Source organism: Protomyctophum bolini, assembly GCF_963924005.1.
Source record: "Protomyctophum bolini genome assembly, chromosome: 16".
In the NCBI taxonomy this organism is placed as follows: domain Eukaryota; kingdom Metazoa; phylum Chordata; class Actinopteri; order Myctophiformes; family Myctophidae; genus Protomyctophum; species Protomyctophum bolini.
Window position 1 is genome coordinate 285,546 of NC_137877.1, and position 21,955 is coordinate 307,500.

General features: G+C 42.5%; 2 protein-coding genes across 2 annotated transcripts in view; both read right to left on the reverse strand.

The window, feature by feature from the left end:
- Positions 1-353: 353 nt before the first annotated feature.
- Positions 354-16,971, reverse strand: LOC308330356 (NACHT, LRR and PYD domains-containing protein 3-like; the record flags this gene model as incomplete). The annotated part of the gene is made up of 14 exons (XM_080785202.1): positions 354-357; positions 3,377-3,567; positions 3,694-3,872; positions 4,433-4,482; positions 8,180-8,335; positions 8,417-8,590; positions 9,153-9,326; positions 10,963-12,742; positions 13,043-13,067; positions 14,271-14,388; positions 14,600-14,713; positions 15,264-15,377; positions 16,468-16,581; positions 16,814-16,971. 14 exons carry the CDS (start codon positions 16,969-16,971, stop codon positions 354-356), a joined length of 3,351 nt encoding a protein of 1,116 aa, XP_080641328.1.
- A 4,298-nt stretch (positions 16,972-21,269) lies between these two features.
- The window catches only part of pip5k1bb (phosphatidylinositol-4-phosphate 5-kinase, type I, beta b), a gene marked incomplete at its 5' end in the record, with an annotated part of 18,878 nt that continues 18,192 nt past the window's right edge, over positions 21,270-21,955 (reverse strand). The window contains one exon of the mRNA XM_080785653.1: positions 21,270-21,536. Within this exon, the coding sequence (XP_080641779.1) occupies positions 21,534-21,536 (3 nt within the window). The 3' untranslated portion in view covers positions 21,270-21,533. The remainder of the gene's footprint in view (positions 21,537-21,955) is intronic.

Genomic DNA, 21,955 nt, shown 5'->3' on the forward strand with positions numbered 1-21,955 from the left:
CGGGTACGGTCGAGGAACTCTGTCCGTCTCTCTCTCTCGTCCGGGTGGAAGCACACACACTGTTCTGAGTTCCTGTCGGCAGGAACACCGTATTAAAATCTTTTTTGTTTAAAGATTTAGAATCTATAGTTCATAAACATGCACAGTCTAAACGGTACCTTTTAGTATATTTGTTCATTTAAATGTTGGATCAGATTGACCTAAACCGATTATACTAAAGCTACCCAGACCATATTCTCACATACACATTGACTGTAAAAACAAGAAAGAATACATAAAAACTCCAAAAGAATGAATAATGTACCATGAATTTCAACGTGTATAAAATAACGTGTTTTTTAAATGTTGGATTTTTACCTTTAGCACAATGTAAACACAACAGCATTGGTTACATCTGATTGAAGAGTAATTATACATGAAAGGGTTCAACATAAATGTGAAGTTACATTTTATACTCCATCAAATGTGTTTTATAAAGAGATGAAACAGACTGTAGATAGATAGATAGATAGATAGATAGATAGATAGATAGATAGATAGATAGATAGATAGATAGATAGATAGACAGATAAACGTTTTGTTTTCTTTGCATTCTAAGTAGCCTCGGAAACCCAGACGTTTTATTTCACATTCTAAGTGACAACCTAAGGTGTCAACTGTCAGTGAGCTGGCGTGTTGCTGCCCCCCACTGTTGGTCTGGGGTACTGTCCATTGTTTAATGTAGCCCAGGGATACTCAAATAGATTTACCTGTGGGCCACATTACAAAAATGGCAAGGGGCCAGGGTCCAGTAGATAAAATTACGACATTAATGATACTTGATAACTTCTCTCTTTCAATTGCTTTATTTTCGCAAAATGTAAGTACAATGTGCATGCACACAATATGTAAATAAATAAATGTGTTACATTTTCTTGCATAAACACAAAGAGCTGTTTCCATAACTGCACAAATTATTGCACATAACATGAGTAGCTGTTATAATAACATAATAACATAACATGAGTAGCTCTTTGCCTGCCTGCCTGCCTGTCTGTCTGTTTGTCTGTCCATGAGTATTTGTCTGTCTGTCAATGAGTAGCTGTCTTACTGTCTGCCTGTCTATGAGTAGCTGTCTGCCTGCCTGTCTATGAGTAGCTGTCTGTCTGCCTGCCTGTCCAATTGTCCATGAGTAGCTGTCTGCCTGCCTGCCTAATTGTCCATGAGTAGCTGTCTGCCTGTCTATGAGTAGCTGTCTGCCTGCCTGCCTAATTGTCCATGAGTAGCTGTCTGTCTGCCTGTCTATGAGTAGCTGTCTGCCTTCCTGCCTGTCCAATTGGGAAATACCGGTAGTTCAATAAGTTCAGTGAGTCTTTTGATAGGATATGTAGTCTAATTATGTATTATTATATCAGGATATGTATTTATTAATGTATTGCATATGATGATATGAACTGATGTCCCAAAGACATGCAGTGGAGACAGAGATTATTAATAAGATGGATTCATGCATCCTGTAATCCTGTTTAAATACTGTACCTCCAACTGTAAATACTTAGTTTACACAATGCTGTACCTCCAACTGTATATACTTTATGTTTACACAATGCTGTACCTCCTCCAACTGTATATACTTTGTTTACACAATGCTGTACCTCCAACTGTATATTCTTTATGTTTACACAATGCTGTACCTCCAACTGTAAATAATTTATGTTTACACAATACTGTACCTCCCAACTGTATATACTTTATGTTTACACAATGCTGTACCTCCTCCAACTGTATATACTTTATGTTTACACAATGCTGTACCTCCAACTGTATATACTTTGTTTACACAATGCTGTACCTCCTCCAACTGTATATACTTTATGTTTACACAATGCTGTACCTCCAACTGTATATTCTTTATGTTTACACAATGCTGTACCTCCAACTGTAAATAATTTATGTTTACACAATACTGTACCTCCCAACTGTATATACTTTGTTTACACAATGCTGTACCTCCTCCAACTGTATATACTTTATGTTTACACAATGCTGTACCTCCTCCAACTGTATATACTTTATGTTTACACAATGCTGTACCTCCTCCAACTGTATATACTTTATGTTTACACAATGCTGTACCTCCTCCAACTGTATATACTTTATGTTTACACAATGCTGTACCTCCTCCAACTGTATATACTTTATGTTTACACAATGCTGTACCTCCAACTGTATATACTTTGTTTACACAATGCTGTACCTCCTCCAACTGTATATACTTTATGTTTACACAATGCTGTACCTCCAACTGTATATTCTTTATGTTTACACAATGCTGTACCTCCAACTGTAAATAATTTATGTTTACACAATACTGTACCTCCCAACTGTATATACTTTGTTTACACAATGCTGTACCTCCTCCAACTGTATATACTTTATGTTTACACAATGCTGTACCTCCTCCAACTGTATATACTTTATGTTTACACAATGCTGTACCTCCTCCAACTGTATATACTTTATGTTTACACAATGCTGTACCTCCTCCAACTGTATATACTTTATGTTTACACAATGCTGTACCTCCTCCAACTGTATATACTTTATGTTTACACAATGCTGTACCTCCAACTGTATATACTTTGTTTACACAATGCTGTACCTCCTCCAACTGTATATACTTTATGTTTACACAATGCTGTACCTCCAACTGTATATTCTTTATGTTTACACAATGCTGTACCTCCAACTGTAAATAATTTATGTTTACACAATACTGTACCTCCCAACTGTATATACTTTGTTTACACAATGCTGTACCTCCTCCAACTGTATATACTTTATGTTTACACAATGCTGTACCTCCTCCAACTGTATATACTTTATGTTTACACAATACTGTACCTCCAACTGTATATACTTTATGTTTACACAATGCTGTACCTCCCGACTGTAAATACTTTCCCCATTTTCAATGGTTTTTATAATATTTTGACACTTGCTTTGGCAATGTAAACGTATATTTTCTGAGAAAACTCAAAGCAGCTGTTGTCACCACAAGGTGTTCTAGGGGGGTCCCCGGACCACACTGAGAACCTCCTGGAACCACCTCAAGGACCCCTGGGGGTCCCCGGACCACACTGTGAGAACCACTGAATTCATGATCTATAAATCTACCTGTTCCTGATTATTACATTATGATACAACACACTGTCTGTCTGTCCTCACAGCCTGTCTGTCTGTCCTCACAGCCTGTCTGTCTGTCTGTCCTCACAGCCTGTCTGTCTGTCCTCACAGCCTGTCAGCCTGTCTGTCTGTCCTCACAGCCTGTCTGTCTGTCCTCACAGCCTGTCTGTCCTCACACAGAGACACAGAGGAGTCAGCGTTCAACCCAAACCCAGCGTAGAGCGGTTGAGTGAACGTGGTCTGGAAGGTGTACAGGTGAGTCAGAGTGTCCTCTAACACTCTGTAGAAGGACAGAGTCCCAGCGGGACGGTCCAGATATACTGCTACTCTGTTGGAGCCAGAGGCACGGATAGGAAGGGCAGTGATCTTACTATTGTGTCTGACAGAGTAATGGTCACCACGCTGACCAACAGCACAGAACAGACACCAGGAATGTTTATTCCATCCAAGCTCACAGTCCTGACCCTCTCCTTTCCTACTGATGTCTCCGTCAGTCACTCCTATCCCAACCCGTCCACTGAACTGTACCTCACTGTAGCAGCGTTGATCTAGTCTCTCTGAACTCAGAACCTGAGCCTGTCCATCAAACCTGTCAGGATGGTCAGGATATGAATGACGCTGACCATCCTGACGTGTCACCTTCCTGTTGTTCTCAGACAGAGAGAGGACATGTGCTGTGTTTGTGTCCAGAGTGAGACGCTGGAAATCTGATGAGAAAACAACACAGTACACATTAAATACACATTAAATACACATTAAATACATCATTCACAGGCACACGCACACGCACACACAGGTGTCTCCCAGGGCTCTGTACTTGGTCTGCTCAGTTTTTCCTCCATACTCCAAATCGAAAGCTTGTAGATCCGCAAGCTCTTAGCGATGTGTTGATCTTGTAGATCTGATATTTTGGATAAATATCCACAGGCTTTAAGAGGTTAATGGTTCAGACAAGGTTCTTTGAGGTGTGAGCTTGTAGATCTGATAGAAACAGAGCCCTGAGGAACTCCAGTCAGTGCTTAAATTACAAAATGAAATCATTAAAATAATGTTGTACTAAATAAACTCATTAAAATAATGTTGTACTAAATAAACTCATTAAAATAATGTTTTATGCATGTCTTCCCATCTCTCTCCCCATTTCCTGTCAGCCTACTGTCTGTCCCTCCATAAAATATATAATAAAGGCGAAAGCCACAAAAAATACATTTTAAAATAATGTTTTATTAAATATAATCAATTCCAGATTGCAGCTTTAATTACTCACGTGTTGTAAGGAGTTGAGGTTTAGTCCAGTGTTCTCCTCCATGATTCACACTGTAGGAAGTAGAACAACAATGAATCAAGTCAAAACCTCATAATGTCGGCCTGTTTTAGTCCCACCAAATATTTACTAAACACATTTTGTCATCATTCTCCCACACACACATTGGTACACGGTAGACCATATCTCTATGGTCTTATTTGGATAAGATTGGCTTCCATAGTTTGCAGGAGTGTCTCGTTTTGAACAAAATGCTTCAGATCCGATTGGCTGTGAAACATTGCTGGCCACAATAAGCTACCCGTCCTGGCGGAGACCTGTGTTCTGAGGAGCACATGTTTCTACTTTAAACAGTCTTTCTCTGTGTGTTAAATGATAGATTATGATGTCATTTATAAGAACACTGATACTTCTATCTGCATGGACTTTATGGGTCCGCCTGGTCAGTTAAACATTCTACACTGAACTGACCAGCAGACCAGTCTACTGACCAACAGACACAGTCCTAAAGTCTACTGACCAACAGACACAGTCCTATAGTCTACTGACCAACATGGACACAGTCCTATAGTCTACTGACCAGCATGGACACAGTCCTATAGTCTACTGACCAACATGGACACAGTCCTATAGTCTACTGACCAACATGGACACAGTCCTATAGTCTACTGACCAACAGACACAGTCCTATAGTCTACTGACCAACATGGACACAGTCCTATAGTCTACTGACCAACATGGACACAGTCCTATAGTCTACTGACCAGCATGGACACAGTCCTATAGTCTACTGACCAACAGACACAGTCCTATAGTCTACTGACCAGCATGGACACAGTCCTATAGTCTACTGACCAACATGGACACAGTCCTATAGTCTACTGACCAACAGACACAGTCCTATAGTCTACTGACCAGCATGGACACAGTCCTATAGTCTACTGACCAACATGGACACAGTCCTATAGTCTACTGACCAGCATGGACACAGTCCTATAGTCTACTGACCAGCATGGACACAGTCCTATAGTCTACTGACCAACATGGACACAGTCCTATAGTCTACTGACCAGCATGGAGACAGTCCTATAGTCTACTGACCAACATGGACACAGTCCTATAGTCTACTGACCAGCATGTTGCTGACACCTGTTGTTGTGTCTTCAGACTATGGGCCGTGTTCGTTTCCACTGAACTCGCCATGATAACGCAGGACTTTGAGGCAATGTAGCGTGAGGAGGGGGGTGTTAACTGACAAGGCACAATTTGTGCTGGACAATGAAAGGATGACATAGCACCAAAAACCCGTTTTTCCTGAGTGAGTAAAATTAGGAGAAACGGCAAGATGTAGCCCTCAGTTTGACCCCTGTTTTAACACTGCTGAGTACAGGTTATGACAAAACCCAGACCGGACAATTTGTCACGCTATCTGAAGTGACCACAAGGTTGACTTTTTGACCAAATACTGACCCTAACAAGGAGATTCTCTGACGCCACACCTTGGCACATGCAACTACGCACGAACAGACACGCACGCCGAGTGTGGACATTTGATACATATCACACACCACTGATAAATGTGTTATTCAGCAGAGATGCACATCTGATGAAAAATGTAATATTCTTATTGTTGATTGCTGATCCTATTTTTCATTTTCTAACCACTGATTTGTGACGGGGAAAATTAGTGTGCATTGTGCATTGTGTGTGTGTGTATGTGCGTGTGTGTGTGTGCGCGACGCGCGCATCTGTGTTAAAGTGTAAGGCGAGATGGTCAACGGAGATAAGAATGAACAATGACCACAGGATGTTTTCCCCGTGTGGTAAAACTGTTAATGAAGAACTGTTGACTGTGTTCTTTAAGTTAGTAGCTTAAGAACCGGTTTAAACCAGTTTTGGGAAAAGAGAAATAGTCAGACCCCTTTTCCAATATATTGTCGTGTCAACTAAGACACGAGGCTCTTGAACGGCGATAGCTCTAAGGAGCAGGTCGCCACATCACCGGCTGGCTAAGCTTTTACTTGGATGACTCTTTTTCTAGCGAAGCTCTGCGAGCAGATCGAATCAACGCACGGCTGGCCCGAGTACATGCAGTCGATTGCGCTTTTACGCAGTAGCTCTCCGGAGAGGCCACTCCAACCGGCAGGCAGCACCCAGCTGGCCTACGCGCAGGACAACAGACAGGCAGCCGGCCTGAGGACAACCGCCTAGTCTAAACGGCGATTATAGGACTTTAAGAGCAGTCCTTGTTAATATACCAGTTTAATGCGAGTTTTACTCTGAGACAGTGATGACTTGTTATACTTTAACTTAAGAAGAAAGGTAAATTCTCGCGCGCTGCATCGGGACCAAGTGAACCTTTTCTGGCAATGCAGAACGCTTGAGGAACTCCGTGGAAGGCTGATATTTACAATCAGGTGGGTCGGACTGATTGAACATCTAGCCTCAAAACGACATTTGGTTTGATAGGGACCTTAGGCGTATAATATAGTCTAGTTGTAAAGAAGAGCTCTCTTTTAGTAGACTATGATACACTGAGGCCTTCATGCCACTCTACCCACCAAGCCTACACGCCCTCTCTCTCTTTGCGAGGCGTTACTCTCCTCCTCCTACCCTCTTTTCCACTCTTGTGCTGCTTACTGTAGCCTTCTTTAATCCATGCAACGTGTTTTAAAAGCGAACCTATTCCAGTTGTGTATTGCGTTCGATCAGACGGGACCAGATAATGCGTTTGCCCTTGAATACTGACACATCTTCTGTGCAGGCTATATCAACAGCAAATCGCATCCCGGCCTGACTAACGCAATAAAACAATAGCATTTAATTGTTTCCTTGTGGCTCATGCCAAATGGAAATAATCTCATGACGTGTTCGCTCATTGCTATGTGGTGTTTATGTCATTGTAACCAGTAATCGATATTAATAAACACTCCTTTTGATAGTACAATCTATTCAATTTAATCCGTTTATTTGATTCATGATTTACTGTATATCTGAATGTTACTTATGCAAAAGGGAATTCTATTACATTTCATTTATTCAAGCGGTCCAACAACTCACGTCCGACAGATGAGACGTTTTTGATGTGATGCGCTGAAATAGCTTGAATATTCCAGAGTCATTTTATTATGATTTTGGAATATCATTGCTGATTAATCATATCGGATTAATCCACTATTTCACGGACTACAGCAACGTGACATGACCTTGGGGAGATATGCCAGGAACACACACTTACACAAACACATGGGAAATGAACTTTCCACCGAACTGTTCTCATGGACACACATGTCTTACACACAACCGCCTTCTACCCCCCCCCCCCCCCCCCGGCAGCTAGGTATCTTTTTTTTCCTCCCCCCGCGCAGCCCATCCCTTCGATGGCTTGCGTAGGAAGAGAGCTTTTTTGTGCCTGGCCCAAGCCCCCGACCCTAAACAAACCCCCCACCCAAGCTTCCGTGCCTACACAATGCAACTGTATGTGTTATGATGTCTTCATCCCCCCCCCCCCTCCATCTGCTTCCCCCCCCATCCCCCATTCTCTCTTTCTTTCTTTTTTTCTATGATGCAAGAAAGATGTATTTGGCGCTGCACTGTGGCGACATGGACTAGGGTTACGCTTGCATGCGGGCCCTTTGTCTAAGACAAATTTCTTCCTCGGGAGACTAATAAAGTATACAATACAATACATGGACACAGTCCTATAGTCTACTGACCAACATGGACACAGTCCTATAGTCTTCTACTCACTTGACAGTCTCCAGGGCAGCAGACAGCTTCTTCAGAGCAGAGTCTCCTAAGTGGCTGAAGTTCAAGTCCAGCTGTTTCAGCTGGGAGGAGGGGTTGGAGGTCACAGCTGAAGCCAGAGAAGAACAGCCTTCCTCTGTGACTCCACAGCCTGACAACCTGCAGAGAAATACACATTTAACAAAGTGCTGTGTTGATGTTCAAGTAGAGATCCACACAGAGAGAACACACATTCTTTACCCCAGGATCTGCAGTCCACACTGTGGACTCTTCAGTAACGCAGAGAGCTGGAGCAGTTGTGATTCCTGCAGGCAGATGAAACTGAGGTCCAATTCTTTCAGATGGAGAAGATTAGAGCTGAGAGCTGAGAGCAGAACTTCAAATCCTGTCTGTGTGAAGGTACAGCCAGCAAGTCTGTAATTACACATGAAATATCTGGACTGAATATCAGAGGTTTGGAGTAAAGACCCCAAGAGATGGAAAGAGAAGGCAGGCAGGGATAATGTGAAGTAAATCATCATAATCTTAATCTTCCAACATAGGAATTGTGTGTAAGTGTGCGTGTGGGTGTGTGCGTGTGTGCGTGCGTAGTGCATGCGTACTACATACTGTAATCACTGTACCCCATTAGTTCACATAATGATAATTCCCTAGCAGCCATGATGGATCACATATTGTAGTTACTGTACCGTAGCATTGATAATGATAATTCCCTAGCAGCCATGATGGATCACATATTGTAGTTACTGTACCGTAGCATTGATAATGATAATCCCCTAGCAGCCATGATGGATCACATATTGTAGTTACTGTACCGTAGCATTGTGATGTGAGAGTGTGAACTAGACAACACGAACTCTGACCATATTATTATTCTAATCAGTGGGATACCATGATGTCAAATTTATTAACACTCTAATTATTAAGAATCAAACTATAAATAATAAAACAGAACTAATGTAAATAATAATGTGACCTCAGTATCTCCAGATGACAGTTTGGACTCTTCAATGCAGCAGAGAGCAGGTCCATGGATGGATCCGTTATGGGATTATAACTGATGTCCAATTCTCTTAGATGTGAAGGATTAGAGCTGAGAGCTGAAGCCACAATCTCATATTCTGCCTCTCCGAGCCAACAGCCAACAAGTCTGTAAATGTAGATGATGAAAAATCAGTGATCATCAACACGGATTAGATCAAATTCATGTTCAATGAAATATAATAATAATAATACTATAAAGTGTAATGTAAATGTACCAATGTCTAGTTGGTCAGATATTGACAGGTCATATAAGAACAGTCTAGTTGGTCAGATCTACTCCCTTCATTGGCTCCCTGTCCGCTTCAGAGTGGATTTTAAAATTATTTTATTTGTCTTTAAATCTATAAATGGTCTGGCTCCTCTTTATTTGTCTGAACTTATTGAGGTTTATACTCCTACTAGGTCACTGCGGTCTGAGGGCCAGCTAAACCTCAGGGTCACAAAGAAGACCCGCTTGAAGTCCAGAGGCGACCGAGCCTTTTCCGTTGTAGCCCCTAAACTATGGAACGCACTCCCCTCCCACGTCAAATCGGCCCCCTCCATCGAGACTTTTAAATCTCGCCTAAAGACCCACCTCTATACCCTGGCTTTTAACCCAGCTTGAGTTCCTTCGGTCCTTGTATATGTTTGTCACAGAGAGACATTATGTTTGTCTCACTGTGATGCTGTTGTTTTTCTGTTGTTTTTCTGTAATGTGTCTCAGTTGTTTTCACTGTTTGTACTTTGTTTTCTCGCTGTTGTTTTTCTGTGTGGTAGCTGTAGTGCATTTGTTTTTATTTTCTCCTGTACAGCACTTTGTAAACTCTGAGTTTTGAAACGTGCTATATAAATAAAGTGGATTGGATTGGATAGATATTGACAGGTCATATAAGAACAGGGAACCAGAAAACATCAAAGTGAAAGACAGATAATCTGTATTAACCCATTCTGACCTGAGATCAGATTTAAAAAATGTCTTCTACATCCTGACAGTTTTCTGAAAAAGCTATGTTTCTGTGTCAGTCGTTCTTCGATTAAAATAGCAGACCTACAAGCTCATAGCGCGCCACCGAGTGGGGCGCTATGAGCTTGTAGATCTGCTATTTTTCAATAGCTAAAGAACATCCCTGTCAGTCTCATCATACTTTGCCTTCATCCTTTTTATCAGGAGCGATATGAAGTGGTAGCAGATCTACAAGCTCATAGCGCGCCACCAAGTGGCGCGCTACGAGCTTGTAGGTCTGCTATTTTTGAAAAATCGAAGAACGGCTGACGTAGAAGACATTTTTAGAATCTGATCTCAGGTCAGAATGGAAAACTGTCAGGATGTAGAAGACATTTTTAGAATCTGATCTCAGGTCAGAATGGGTTAAAAACTTAAAACACCAAAAGGGGTTCCCGCCTAAAATGGTTTAATACTATATAGTGTGTAACTTGCATTGATCTATGAATGTTATCTTATTTATTCTTTTTACTTTGTTCTTTGTGCGTGTCAGTCAGTTCCATTTAGGAAATTCTGTATAAATATTGCACGTGCGCACACACACACACACACACACACACACACACACACACACACACACACACACACACACACACACACACACACACACACACACACACACACACACACACACACACACACACACACACACACACACACACACACACACACACACAATTTGAGACCTGATTATTATTATAGTAATTAGGTGTGATGGTAGATTGATTCTAACAGGTTTTCTATCCACATGACTACTAACCGAGCCTTTCTGCTGTTCCTCACAGCTGGGAGTAGTCTGGATGTCCCCCATGATGTTGATGTGTTGTATTGGTGCACGTCCAACTCCTCCAGAACCTCCTCTGACGTCAGCAGCATGAAGGCCAGAGCTGAACACTGGCTCTCAGACAGTTCTGTCTTTGATCTGTCCGCTGACTTCAGGTACTGTTGGATCTCCTGATGTACTGAGTGGTCGTTCATCTCCATCAGACAGTGGAAGATGTTGATGAATCTGTCAGGAGAGAGACTCTCATCTTTCATTTTCATCTCCTTCAGGTTGTTGATGACTCTCTGGATGCTCTCTGGACTGTTCTCTGTGTGACCCAGCAGGCCTCCTAACAGACTCTGGTTGGACTCCAGCGAGAGGCCATGAAGGAAGCGGACAAAGAGGTCCAGGTGGCCGTTCTTACTCTTCAGGGCTTTTTCGCTGGCTCTCTGCAGGAAGTCCTCCAAGGAACTGACATCATCTCCCAGGAATGTCTTCAGTACCTTCTTCTTCTTCTGTGTGAAACAGTGGAACAGGTAGACTGCAGCCAGGAACTCCTGGATGCTCAGATGAACAAAGCTGTAGATCTTTCTCTGAGATTGAACGGTCTCTTCTTTGAAGATCTCTGTGCACACTCCCGAGTACAGCGCGGCGTGGTTCACATCGAGACCACACTCTTCCAGGTCTTCTTGGTAGAACGTGACGCTGCCTTTCTTCAGATGTACAAACGCCAGCAGGCACAGCTGCAGAAGAACATCCCTGTCAGTCTCATCATACTTTGTCATCATCTTTTTTATCATGAGCGATATGAAGTGGCTGTACATCCCGGTCAGGTTATTGGGCAGCTGTCCTGTCTGGCCTGTCTTCACCAGGTCCTCCACAACGGTAGCGGTCATCCAACAGAAGACTGGGATGTGACACATGATGTGGATGCTCTTTGATGTCTTCACGTGTGAGATGATGGTGCTGGCCAGATCCTCATCATCACTGAACATCTTCCTGAAGAACTCCTCCTTTTGGGGGTCTGTGAACCCTCGTATTTCTGTCACCATGTCAACGCATTCAGGAGGGATCTGATTGGCTGCTGCAGGTCTGGTGGTTATCCAGAGGAGAGCCGAGGGGAGCAGATTCCTCTTGATGAGGTTCGTCAACAGCAGGCCCACCGATGATGTCACCGTGACATCAGAGACGACGTCATTGTTGTCGAAGGCGTCAGAATGGACGTCAATGTTCTGGAATTTCAGAGGAAACCTGCTTTCATCGAGACCATCTAAGATGAAGCCAACTTTCCAGGCAGCGAGCTGCTCTGCTGTGACCTTCTCTAACGTTGGATGGAAAACATGGATCAGTGAGAGAAGACTGTGCTGCTCATCTCGGACCAAGTTCAGCTCCCGGAATGCGAAGAGAACCAGGAGATTGATGTCTTGGTTCTCCAAACCTCTCGCCCAGTCCAGAGCGAACTTACGCACGGAGAATGTCTTCCCGATGCCAGCGATGCCATTGGTCAGAACTCTGCTGCTGGGTGTGTCTCTGCCAGGGAGGAGGGTCTTAAAGATGGCACGGCACTTGATTAGGACGTCATAGATGGTCTTCATGCTGGAGGCGGTCTCAAGCTGCCACACCTCATGTTGCTGATTAACCCCTTCACTCCCTCCCGCTGATAGGTGGAGGTCTGTGTAGATGTCGGAGAGGGAGGGATGTTCAGTGACGAATGTCACATGTTCAAGACCGTCCAAAGTGACCCTATAGACCTTTAAATACTCCGGCAGACGGACATCTGATATGAGGAGACAATTAATACATGTTAAACATTATGCCTCATTTACAACTTTACATTGGACATAAAATATTAAAACTATGTATTAAATATCCTCCAGAAAATCTACAATTTGTAAAAGAAAACAAAAGAAGAAAATTGGCTTAAATAAATAACAATTGGATCATTTGTTTTAGTCTAAATGTATATTTTATCATCAGTATTTGTACATTCATACAGGAATACAACATGGATATTTAATCTGATGATTTCATTAATTGATATAAAATGTTAATGAGTGTAAAATGTGTCCAGTCTTACTGTGTCCAGGTGTGTTTCTGAATGTCTTCTGTCCAGGTGTGTTTCTGAATGTCTCTCTGTGGAGATGAAGACAATACAATATAGATAATAGATAGTTTAATATATAAAACCATACCACTTTTATGAAACATTATTAAACATTATTTATCATTATACAAGTAGAAGAGAACTCAACATTTTGGGTTAAAGGACAATTTCTGTTTTATTTTTCAACCAAAGTTCATGTTTTAGGTTATTATTAATATTTTCACCATGTTTTGACAAGCGGACATTTCATTATTATAATTGACTATAGTCCTATTAGACCCAGAAATGGGTGAATGTAATGCACAATCTATGTAAAGGTGGAGTGTGTGTGTGTGTGTGTGCGCGCGTGAATGGGTGTGTGAATGGGTGAATGTAATGCACAATCTATGTAAAGGTGGGGTGTGTGTGTGTGTGTGTGCGCCATAGACTGTAAAAAATATGGACAAAGCGGTCCTTGCCATGGAGGCAGCCATCTTTCTATATCCGGGCCCAGGCCCAGCTGGCCCATTGGCTGGCCCAGACAACGAGGCGGGACTTCCCCCCTTCTTCTTCGTTGGTTTTTATTTTGACTCGAGTGGGTGGGGGATCCCGTTCATAGACTGTAACGGTAGCCACGCCCCTCAGAACATGCGCGACTTTATGGTCATTTTTTTTATACATGGGAACATCATTTTCCAAAAAGAATATTATGACTTTAAACTAGTGACTGGAAGCAAAAAGTATTCATGACCATGTTTATTAAGGTAATACAGTCTAGGTGAAGTTGGGCCCAAATACATGGACTTCTATGGGGCTATGGGTTTTTCTGGGTCCAGTGATAGCGCCACAACAGGCCATTATATGAACTTTCATTTCCTTAGTGGCTTCACAAAATATCTGTCTGACTGCCCCCCTGGTGTGTGCGCACGCGCGCGTGCGTGCGTGAATGGGTGTGTGAATGGGTGAATGTAATGCACAATCTAACAACAAGTGTTGTTGGAATACAATTTCTATTGTAATACTATTCCGTAATGCTGTTTCTATTTCTATGGAATACTATTCCTAATTGGAATACTATTTCAATACATTTGATTTATTACCACGTTTCTATTGCCATTCTTTTTGTTCTCGCTTAATGTAAATCGCTGTGGATTAAGAGCGTCTGATAAATGAAAACATTGTAAATACATTAGTGTTGTGTGTATTGTACAGAAGGATTGACATACTGTGTATCAGGAGGTCCAGGTTCATTAGTGAAGTTAGGAGGATGTTGTAAAGACCAGTCACTCTTCACAGACAGAAGGCTGGGAGTTGGAGACTCTGCTCTGTGGTGGACACTTCTGGAATCACACAACATACATTTAATCAATTATCATGTGAATGACAAAGTCACGTTGTTAAACGTTCTTAAGTAGAGAGAACACAACATCTTGGGTTTAAATGTTCTTAATCATTATGTGTCGTTCTATCAAAGTGAGCAGGGGTGAGGTGGGTTCTGGGAGTAAGGCCAAGTAGTAGCCTGACCAGTTTGTTATAGAAGGATTGACATACTGTGTATCAGGAGGTCCAGGTTCATTAGTGAAGTTAGGAGGATGTTGTAAAGACCAGTCACTCTTCACAGACAGAAGGCTGGGAGTTGGAGACTCTGCTCTCTGGTGGACACTTCTGGAATCACACAGACAGAAATAACAATACATAAACAACAGACAGTAAAGAATAGTGCTAACAGTTGCTTGTATTCCATATACATAGTATTCCAACAACAAGTGTTGTTGGAGTACAATTTATATTGTAATACTATTCCGTAATGCTATTTCTATTTCTATGGAATACTATTCCTGATTGGAATACTATTTCACATTTGATTTATTACCACGTGTTCTATTGCCATTCTTTTTGTTCTTGCTTAATGTAAATCGCTGTGGATTAAGAGCGTCTGATGAATGAAAACATTGTAAATATTCTTCAACGGTGCAATGGAATGATTTACCAAAGGAGATAAAGATCTCTAAGCTCATTTAAAACACCTCCAAAAGGTGGCTGTTGAATTGATTGAATGTTGATGAGCAGCACAGCCAAGTTGTTCACTTGAAATGTGACGATAAAGATTGATTCCGATTCTACAGTTATCTTTAATCTTTGTCCTTCCCTTGGCCAAATTACATTTATATTTGTACATTAGTGTTGTGTATATTGTACAGGAGGATTGACATACTGTGTATCAGGAGGTCCAGGTTCATTAGTGAAGTTAGGAGGATGTTGTAAAGACCAGTCACTCTTCACAGACAGAAGGCTGGGAGTTGGAGACTCTGCTCTGTGGTGGACACTTCTGGAATCACACAACATACATGGAATGTGTATATTCCATATACATAGTATTCCAACAACAAGTGTTGCTGGAATACAATTTCTATTTGAATACTATTCATAATTCTAATGCTATTTCTATGGAATACTATTCCTACTTGGAGTACTATTTCAATACATTTGATGTATTACCATGTGTTGTTCTTGCTTACTGTAAATCACTCTGGATTAAGAGCGTCTGATAAATGACTACATTGTAAATATTCTTCAACGGTGCAATGGAATGATTTACCCAGATAAAGATCTCTAAGCTCCTTTAAAACACCTTTAAAACAGCTCTAGTCTCGTGTTGCCAGACTGACGTCATACAGTCTGGAGCAACGGAAGCTCTGATCACGAGTCAAATATAAATGCTTCCGTCATACAGTCTAGAGCAACGGAAGCTCTGATCATGAGTAAAATATAAATGCTTCCGTCATACAGTCTGGAGCAACGGAAGCTCTGATCATGAGTAAAATATAAATGCTTCCGTCATACAGTCTGGAGCAACGGAAGCTCTGATCATGAGTAAAATATAAATGCTTCCGTCATACAGTCTGGAGCAACGGAAGCTCTGATCACGAGTCAAATATAAATGCTTCCGTCATACAGTCTGGAGCAACGGAAGCTCTGATCATGAGTAAAATATAAATGCTTCCGTCATACAGTCTGGAGCAACGGAAGCTCTGATCACGAGTCAAATATAAATGCTTCCGTCATACAGTCTGGAGCAACGGAAGCTCTGATCATGAGTAAAATATAAATTCTTCCGTCATACAATCTGGAGTAACGGAGGAGCTGTCATGACTCATGAGTAAAATATAAAGTGGAAGTGGAGCCTCCTCCCCAATTCCATTTTGTCTTTACAGTCACGCAAATTTATCCTAATATAAATAGAAAACATCTAAGCATATATAGCTTGTTGCTTAGCAGAAAAGGAAATAAAAAACTAATTGTAACAATATTTTATAATGTATTTTCATGAACGGAAATAGCAGCTTCCTTACTCAGATTAAATTACATTCATATATGTACATTATTGTTGTGTGTATTGTACAGGAGGATTGACATACTGTGTATCAGGAGGTCCAGGTTCATTAGTGAAGTTAGGAGGATGTTGTAAAGACCAGTCACTCTTCACAGACAGAAGGCTGGGAGTTGGAGACTCTGCTCTGTGGTGGACACTTCTGGAATCACACAACATACATTTAATCAATTATCATGTGAATGACAAAGTCACGTTGTTAAACGTTCTTAATCATTATGTGTCGTTCTACAAGTAGAGAGAACACAACATCTTGGGTTTAAATGTTCTTAATCATTATGTGTCGTTCTATCAAAGTGAGCAGGGGTGAGGTGGGTTCTGGGAGTAAGGCCAAGTAGTAGCCTGACCAGTTTGTTATAGAAGGATTGACATACTGTGTATCAGGAGGTCCAGGTTCATTAGTGAAGTTAGGAGGATGTTGTAAAGACCAGTCACTCTTCAGAGACAGAAGGCTGGGAGTTGGAGACTCTGCTCTGTGGTGGACACTTCTGGAATCATAAACATGTTTACTACAATCATCATGTGAATGCATATTTCAAGATTCTATATTTTTACATCACATTATACAAGTATAAGAGAGTCAAATGGGATTCATAGCAGCAACAACACAAACGGCAGAAAATATCAATAGAATAAGGAAAGTAAAACAATAATGGTAATGTAACAGTTACTAACTGTTACATACAGTAGATAAGGCGACATACCGGTAATATATCTGACAGACAGATGACATACTGTGTGTGTGTGTGTGTGTGTGTGTGTGTGTGTGTGTGTGTGTGTGTGTGTATTAACTTATAGTGTCAGTGTTATAGTGTTGTCTATATTTACAGAAGGATTGACATACTGTGTATCAGGAGCTCCAGGTTCATTAGTGAAGTCAGGAGGTAGATCGTTAGACCGGTCACTCTTCATAGACACACAGCTGGGTGTTGGAGACTGTGGTCTGTGAGCTCCATCCTCCTCTCTCTGTGGTCTGTGAGCTCCATCCTCCTCTCTCTGTGGTCTGTGAGCTCCATCCTCCTCTCTCTGTGGTCTGTGAGCTCCATCCTCCTCTCTCTGTGGTCTGTGAGCTCCATCCTCCTCTCTCTCCCCAGAATCACTCATCTTTAGTCTCTATGACACCTGTCAGGGTTGCATGTGAAAGATGCTGCTCACACACACGCACACACACACACACACACACACACACACACACACACACACACACACACACACACACACACACACACACACACACACACACACACACACACACACACACACACACACACACACACACACACACACACACAACTATGAACATGTGATCATTTTAAACCTGATCTGTCAATCATTAACATTTAGTCTCGTTTCAAAATGGAGTCAGTTTTCCTCACCGACTGTAATCTGAGTATCTATGAACTTTAACCCCTTACTGACTTCCATCAGCACTTCTCTACTGACGACACCTGAGGGCGAGAAGCGACCTTACGGGTCTGTAACTCTGAGAGTAACACATGGAACCAAAACGGTTCATAGAACCAGTCCTAAATGGGTTAAGATCAATAACACCATTGATTGAAGTATTATTATTAACAGTTTGCATGAATTACAATACATTTCAAGCACAACTCAATACAAAGACTGTTAACTGTGATTGGTCGACACCATACAGCATTACACTGGTTTACAAGAGCATTCGCTCTCTAACATTTAGAGACGTACAAATAAGACACTTCTATATAGCCAAAAAACTGGAAATAATAAAGGAGGTAAAATGGGAAAAGAAACAGATACAGTGAGGTGGGAAAAAAGTGGTGGGTGGGATTCAGATTTTACGGGGGCCAGTTTCTAATCGCAGCCATCCGTAGGTGCCCTTTGAGAGCGGTTTTGAAGGAGTGAAGGGATTCGCATGTCTTAATGAGCGTCGGTAGGGCGTTCTTTGGTGGCATAGGAGCGAAATGATTTCGGACATAATGTGTAAAACTATTGAACAACATACAATGTGGACAAAATGAATAAAACTCTTACCAGACATGAAGTTGTTGCGTTTCAGCGTCGAGTGAAAATGGAGCCTGAACAATCTGTCACTCTGAGGAGACCACACCTGTGTGTGGACTTTGATCGCGAGTTATTGCTTTGTTGCACGCGTGCGCGCGCACACACACACACACACACACACACACACACACACACACACACACACACACACACACAGTATTGCATTGTGGGTTTGTGGCATTAAGACAAACAGGAAATAGAGTAGAATAAGAGAATGGAATTGATATTTTATTGTATTAACGTCAATCAATCAAGTCACATTAATTCAAGTGGCAGATGCTTTTTTCCATATATATATATATATATATATATAATTAGGATCCATGGGACATGTCATGTGATGATCACAATCTTGGGGCCCCGCTGATCTTGAGGCTAGACCTATAAACGTAGATCTAGATACCATAGACTGTATCATAGACCTATAAACGTAGATCTAGATACCATAGACTGTATCATAGACCTATAAACGTAGATCTAGATACCATACTGTATCATAGACCTATAAACGTAGATCTAGATACCATAGACTGTATCATAGACCTATAAACGTAGATCTAGATACCATAGACTGTATCATAGATCTATAAACGTAGATCTAGATACCATAGACTGTATCATAGAGCTATAAACGTAGATCTAGATATCATAGACCTATAAAGGTAGACTCTGGAGCGTACAGTATGTACAGTATGAGCTCAAGGGAGGGCAGAACTCTCCCCAGACTCCTTGCGAAGCCCCGCCCCTTTCTTCAACACATCGCTCCAATGAACTGCAGCGGCCAATGAGGTCGCTCCAATGAACTGCAGCGGCCAATGAGGTCGCTCCAACTAACTGCAGCGGCCAATGAGGTCGCTCCAATGAACTGCAGCGGCCAATGAGGTCGCTCCAACTAACTGCAGCGGCCAATGAGGTCGCTCCAATGAACTGCAGCGGCCAATGAGGTCGCTCCAACTAACTGCAGCGGCCAATGAGGTCGCTCCAATGAACTGCAGCAGCCAATGAGGTCGCTCCAATGAACTGCAGCGGCCAATGAGGTCGCTCCAACGAACTGCAGCGGCCAATGAGGTCGCTCCAATGAACTGCAGCGGCCAATGAGGTGGCTCCAACTAACTGCAGCGGCCAATGAGGTCGCTCCAATGAACTGCAGCGGCCAATGAGGTCGCTCCAACTAACTGCAGCGGCCAATGAGGTCGCTCCAATGAACTGCAGCAGCCAATGAGGTCGCTCCAATGAACTGCAGCGGCCAATGAGGTCGCTCCAATGAACTGCAGCAGCCAATGAGGTCGCTCCAATGAACTGCAGCGGCCAATGAGGTCGCTCCAATGAACTGCAGCGGCCAATGGGGCATCTATTTATATGCTAGATTTTTTTAATTTTTTTCACCAGCCCGCAAAATAAACTTTTCCCACATGAGGGCGACAGAACACATAAGACAAAGACATGCACACTGACTACAGACATCCAGACTTCCTGTAGGTACTTCCTGTGAGCAGCCATGTTACTTCCTGTGAGCAGCCATGTCACTTCCTGTTAGCAGCCATAGCCAAGTTCCAACACCCAACATCACTCGCTCCATAGAGATATATAAAAGAAAGCCAGATGGCGCTAGACCCGCGCTGCTGGCCAATGAGAGACCCACGCTGCTGGCCAATGAGAGACCCACGCTGCTGGCCAATGAGAGACCCACGCTGCTGGCCAATGAGAGACCCACGCTGCTGGCCAATGAGAGACCCACCTTGCTGGCCAATGAGAGACCCACGCTGCTGGCCAATGAGAGACCCACGCTGCTGGCCAATGAGAGACCCACGCTGCTGGCCAATGAGAGACCCACGCTGCTGGCCAATGAGAGACCCACGCTGCTGGCCAATGAGAAACCCACGCTGCTGGCCAATGAGAGACCCACGCTGCTGGCCAATGAGAGACCCACGCTGCTGGCCAATGAGAGACCCACGCTGCTGGCCAATGAGAGCGACGTTGCTACGTGGCGGCCATCTTACCTCGGGGCAGCATAACATTGTGTCTATGGGGCGTGTACTTTATAAATAACCATACCATTGTGTCTATGGGGCGTGTACTTTTAAATAACCATAACATTGTGTCTATGGGGCGTGTACTTTATAAATAACCATACCATTGTGTCTATGGGGCGTGTACTTTTAAATAACCATAACATTGTGTCTATGGGGCGTGTACTTTATAAATAACCATAACATTGTGTCTATGGGGCGTGTACTTTATCAATAACCATAACATTGTGTCTATGGGGCGTGTACTTTATAAATAACCATAACATTGTGTCTATGGGGCGTGTACTTTTAAATAACCATAACATTGTGTCTATGGGGCGTGTACTTTATAAATAACAATAACATTGTGTCTATGGGGCGTGTACTTTATAAATAACCATAACATTGTGTCTATGGGGCGTGTACTTTATAAATAACCATAACATTGTGTCTATGGGGCGTGTACTTTATAAATAACCATAACATTGTGTCTATGGGGCGTGTACTTTTAAATAAGCATAACATTGTGTCTATGGGGAGTGTACTTTATAAATAAGCATAACATTGTGTCTATGGGGCGTGTACTTTTAAATAACCATAACATTGTGTCTATGGGGCGTGTACTTTATCAATAACCATAACATTGTGTCTATGGGGCGTGTACTTTATAAACGTCAGAGACGTCCGCATACTTATATGTGACTTAAAAAAGAAAATTAAGCCGATAAGCGTCCTCAATCATAGCCACGTTGATAACGTTTCACTCGCTCACTCACACTCCGTAACACAGCATGGCCCGTGTCACTTCCTGTAGCTAAAACACCGCAGCTACAGGCTGCCATGCTATTGGCTACAAGGCCAGTCAATCTAAGATTGTCCAATCATGTCCAATGGGAATGCAGGCATTAGATCATCCAATGCAAGTGGGATTGTCAGATTTTCCAATAGGAATGTGGCGTGAGGTCATCCGAAAGGAGTGTGGCGTCAGGTCATCCAATAGGAATGCAGAGAGGAGATCACATGGAGGTTGTAGAGCAGTGGATGTTCACTAGAGGGCAGAAGAGAGCAGATTAAATGTGTCAGTGGTTCTAATGGTCAGTATGCAATGCCAGCTGGAACCATGAGGTGGCGCACTGCTTCCTTCTCCAGTGTGTGTGTGTGTGTGTGTGTGTGTGTGTGTGTGTGTGTGTGTGTGTGTGTGTGTGTGTGTAACAGTGGTCCTTGAGGGGGTTCCATGTGGTCCGGGGACCCCCAGGGATTCCAGGTGATCTCCATGAAGCGAAATGATGGAGAGTTGTTAACCAAATGGACCCAAATGGAGATCTTTAACTGAAGTCTCTCCTAATGGTACCAACACCATGTTATCTCTCCTAATGGTACCAACATCATGTTATCTCTCCTAATGGTACCAACATCATGTTATCTCTCCTAATGGTACCAACATCATGTTATCTCTCCTAATGGTAC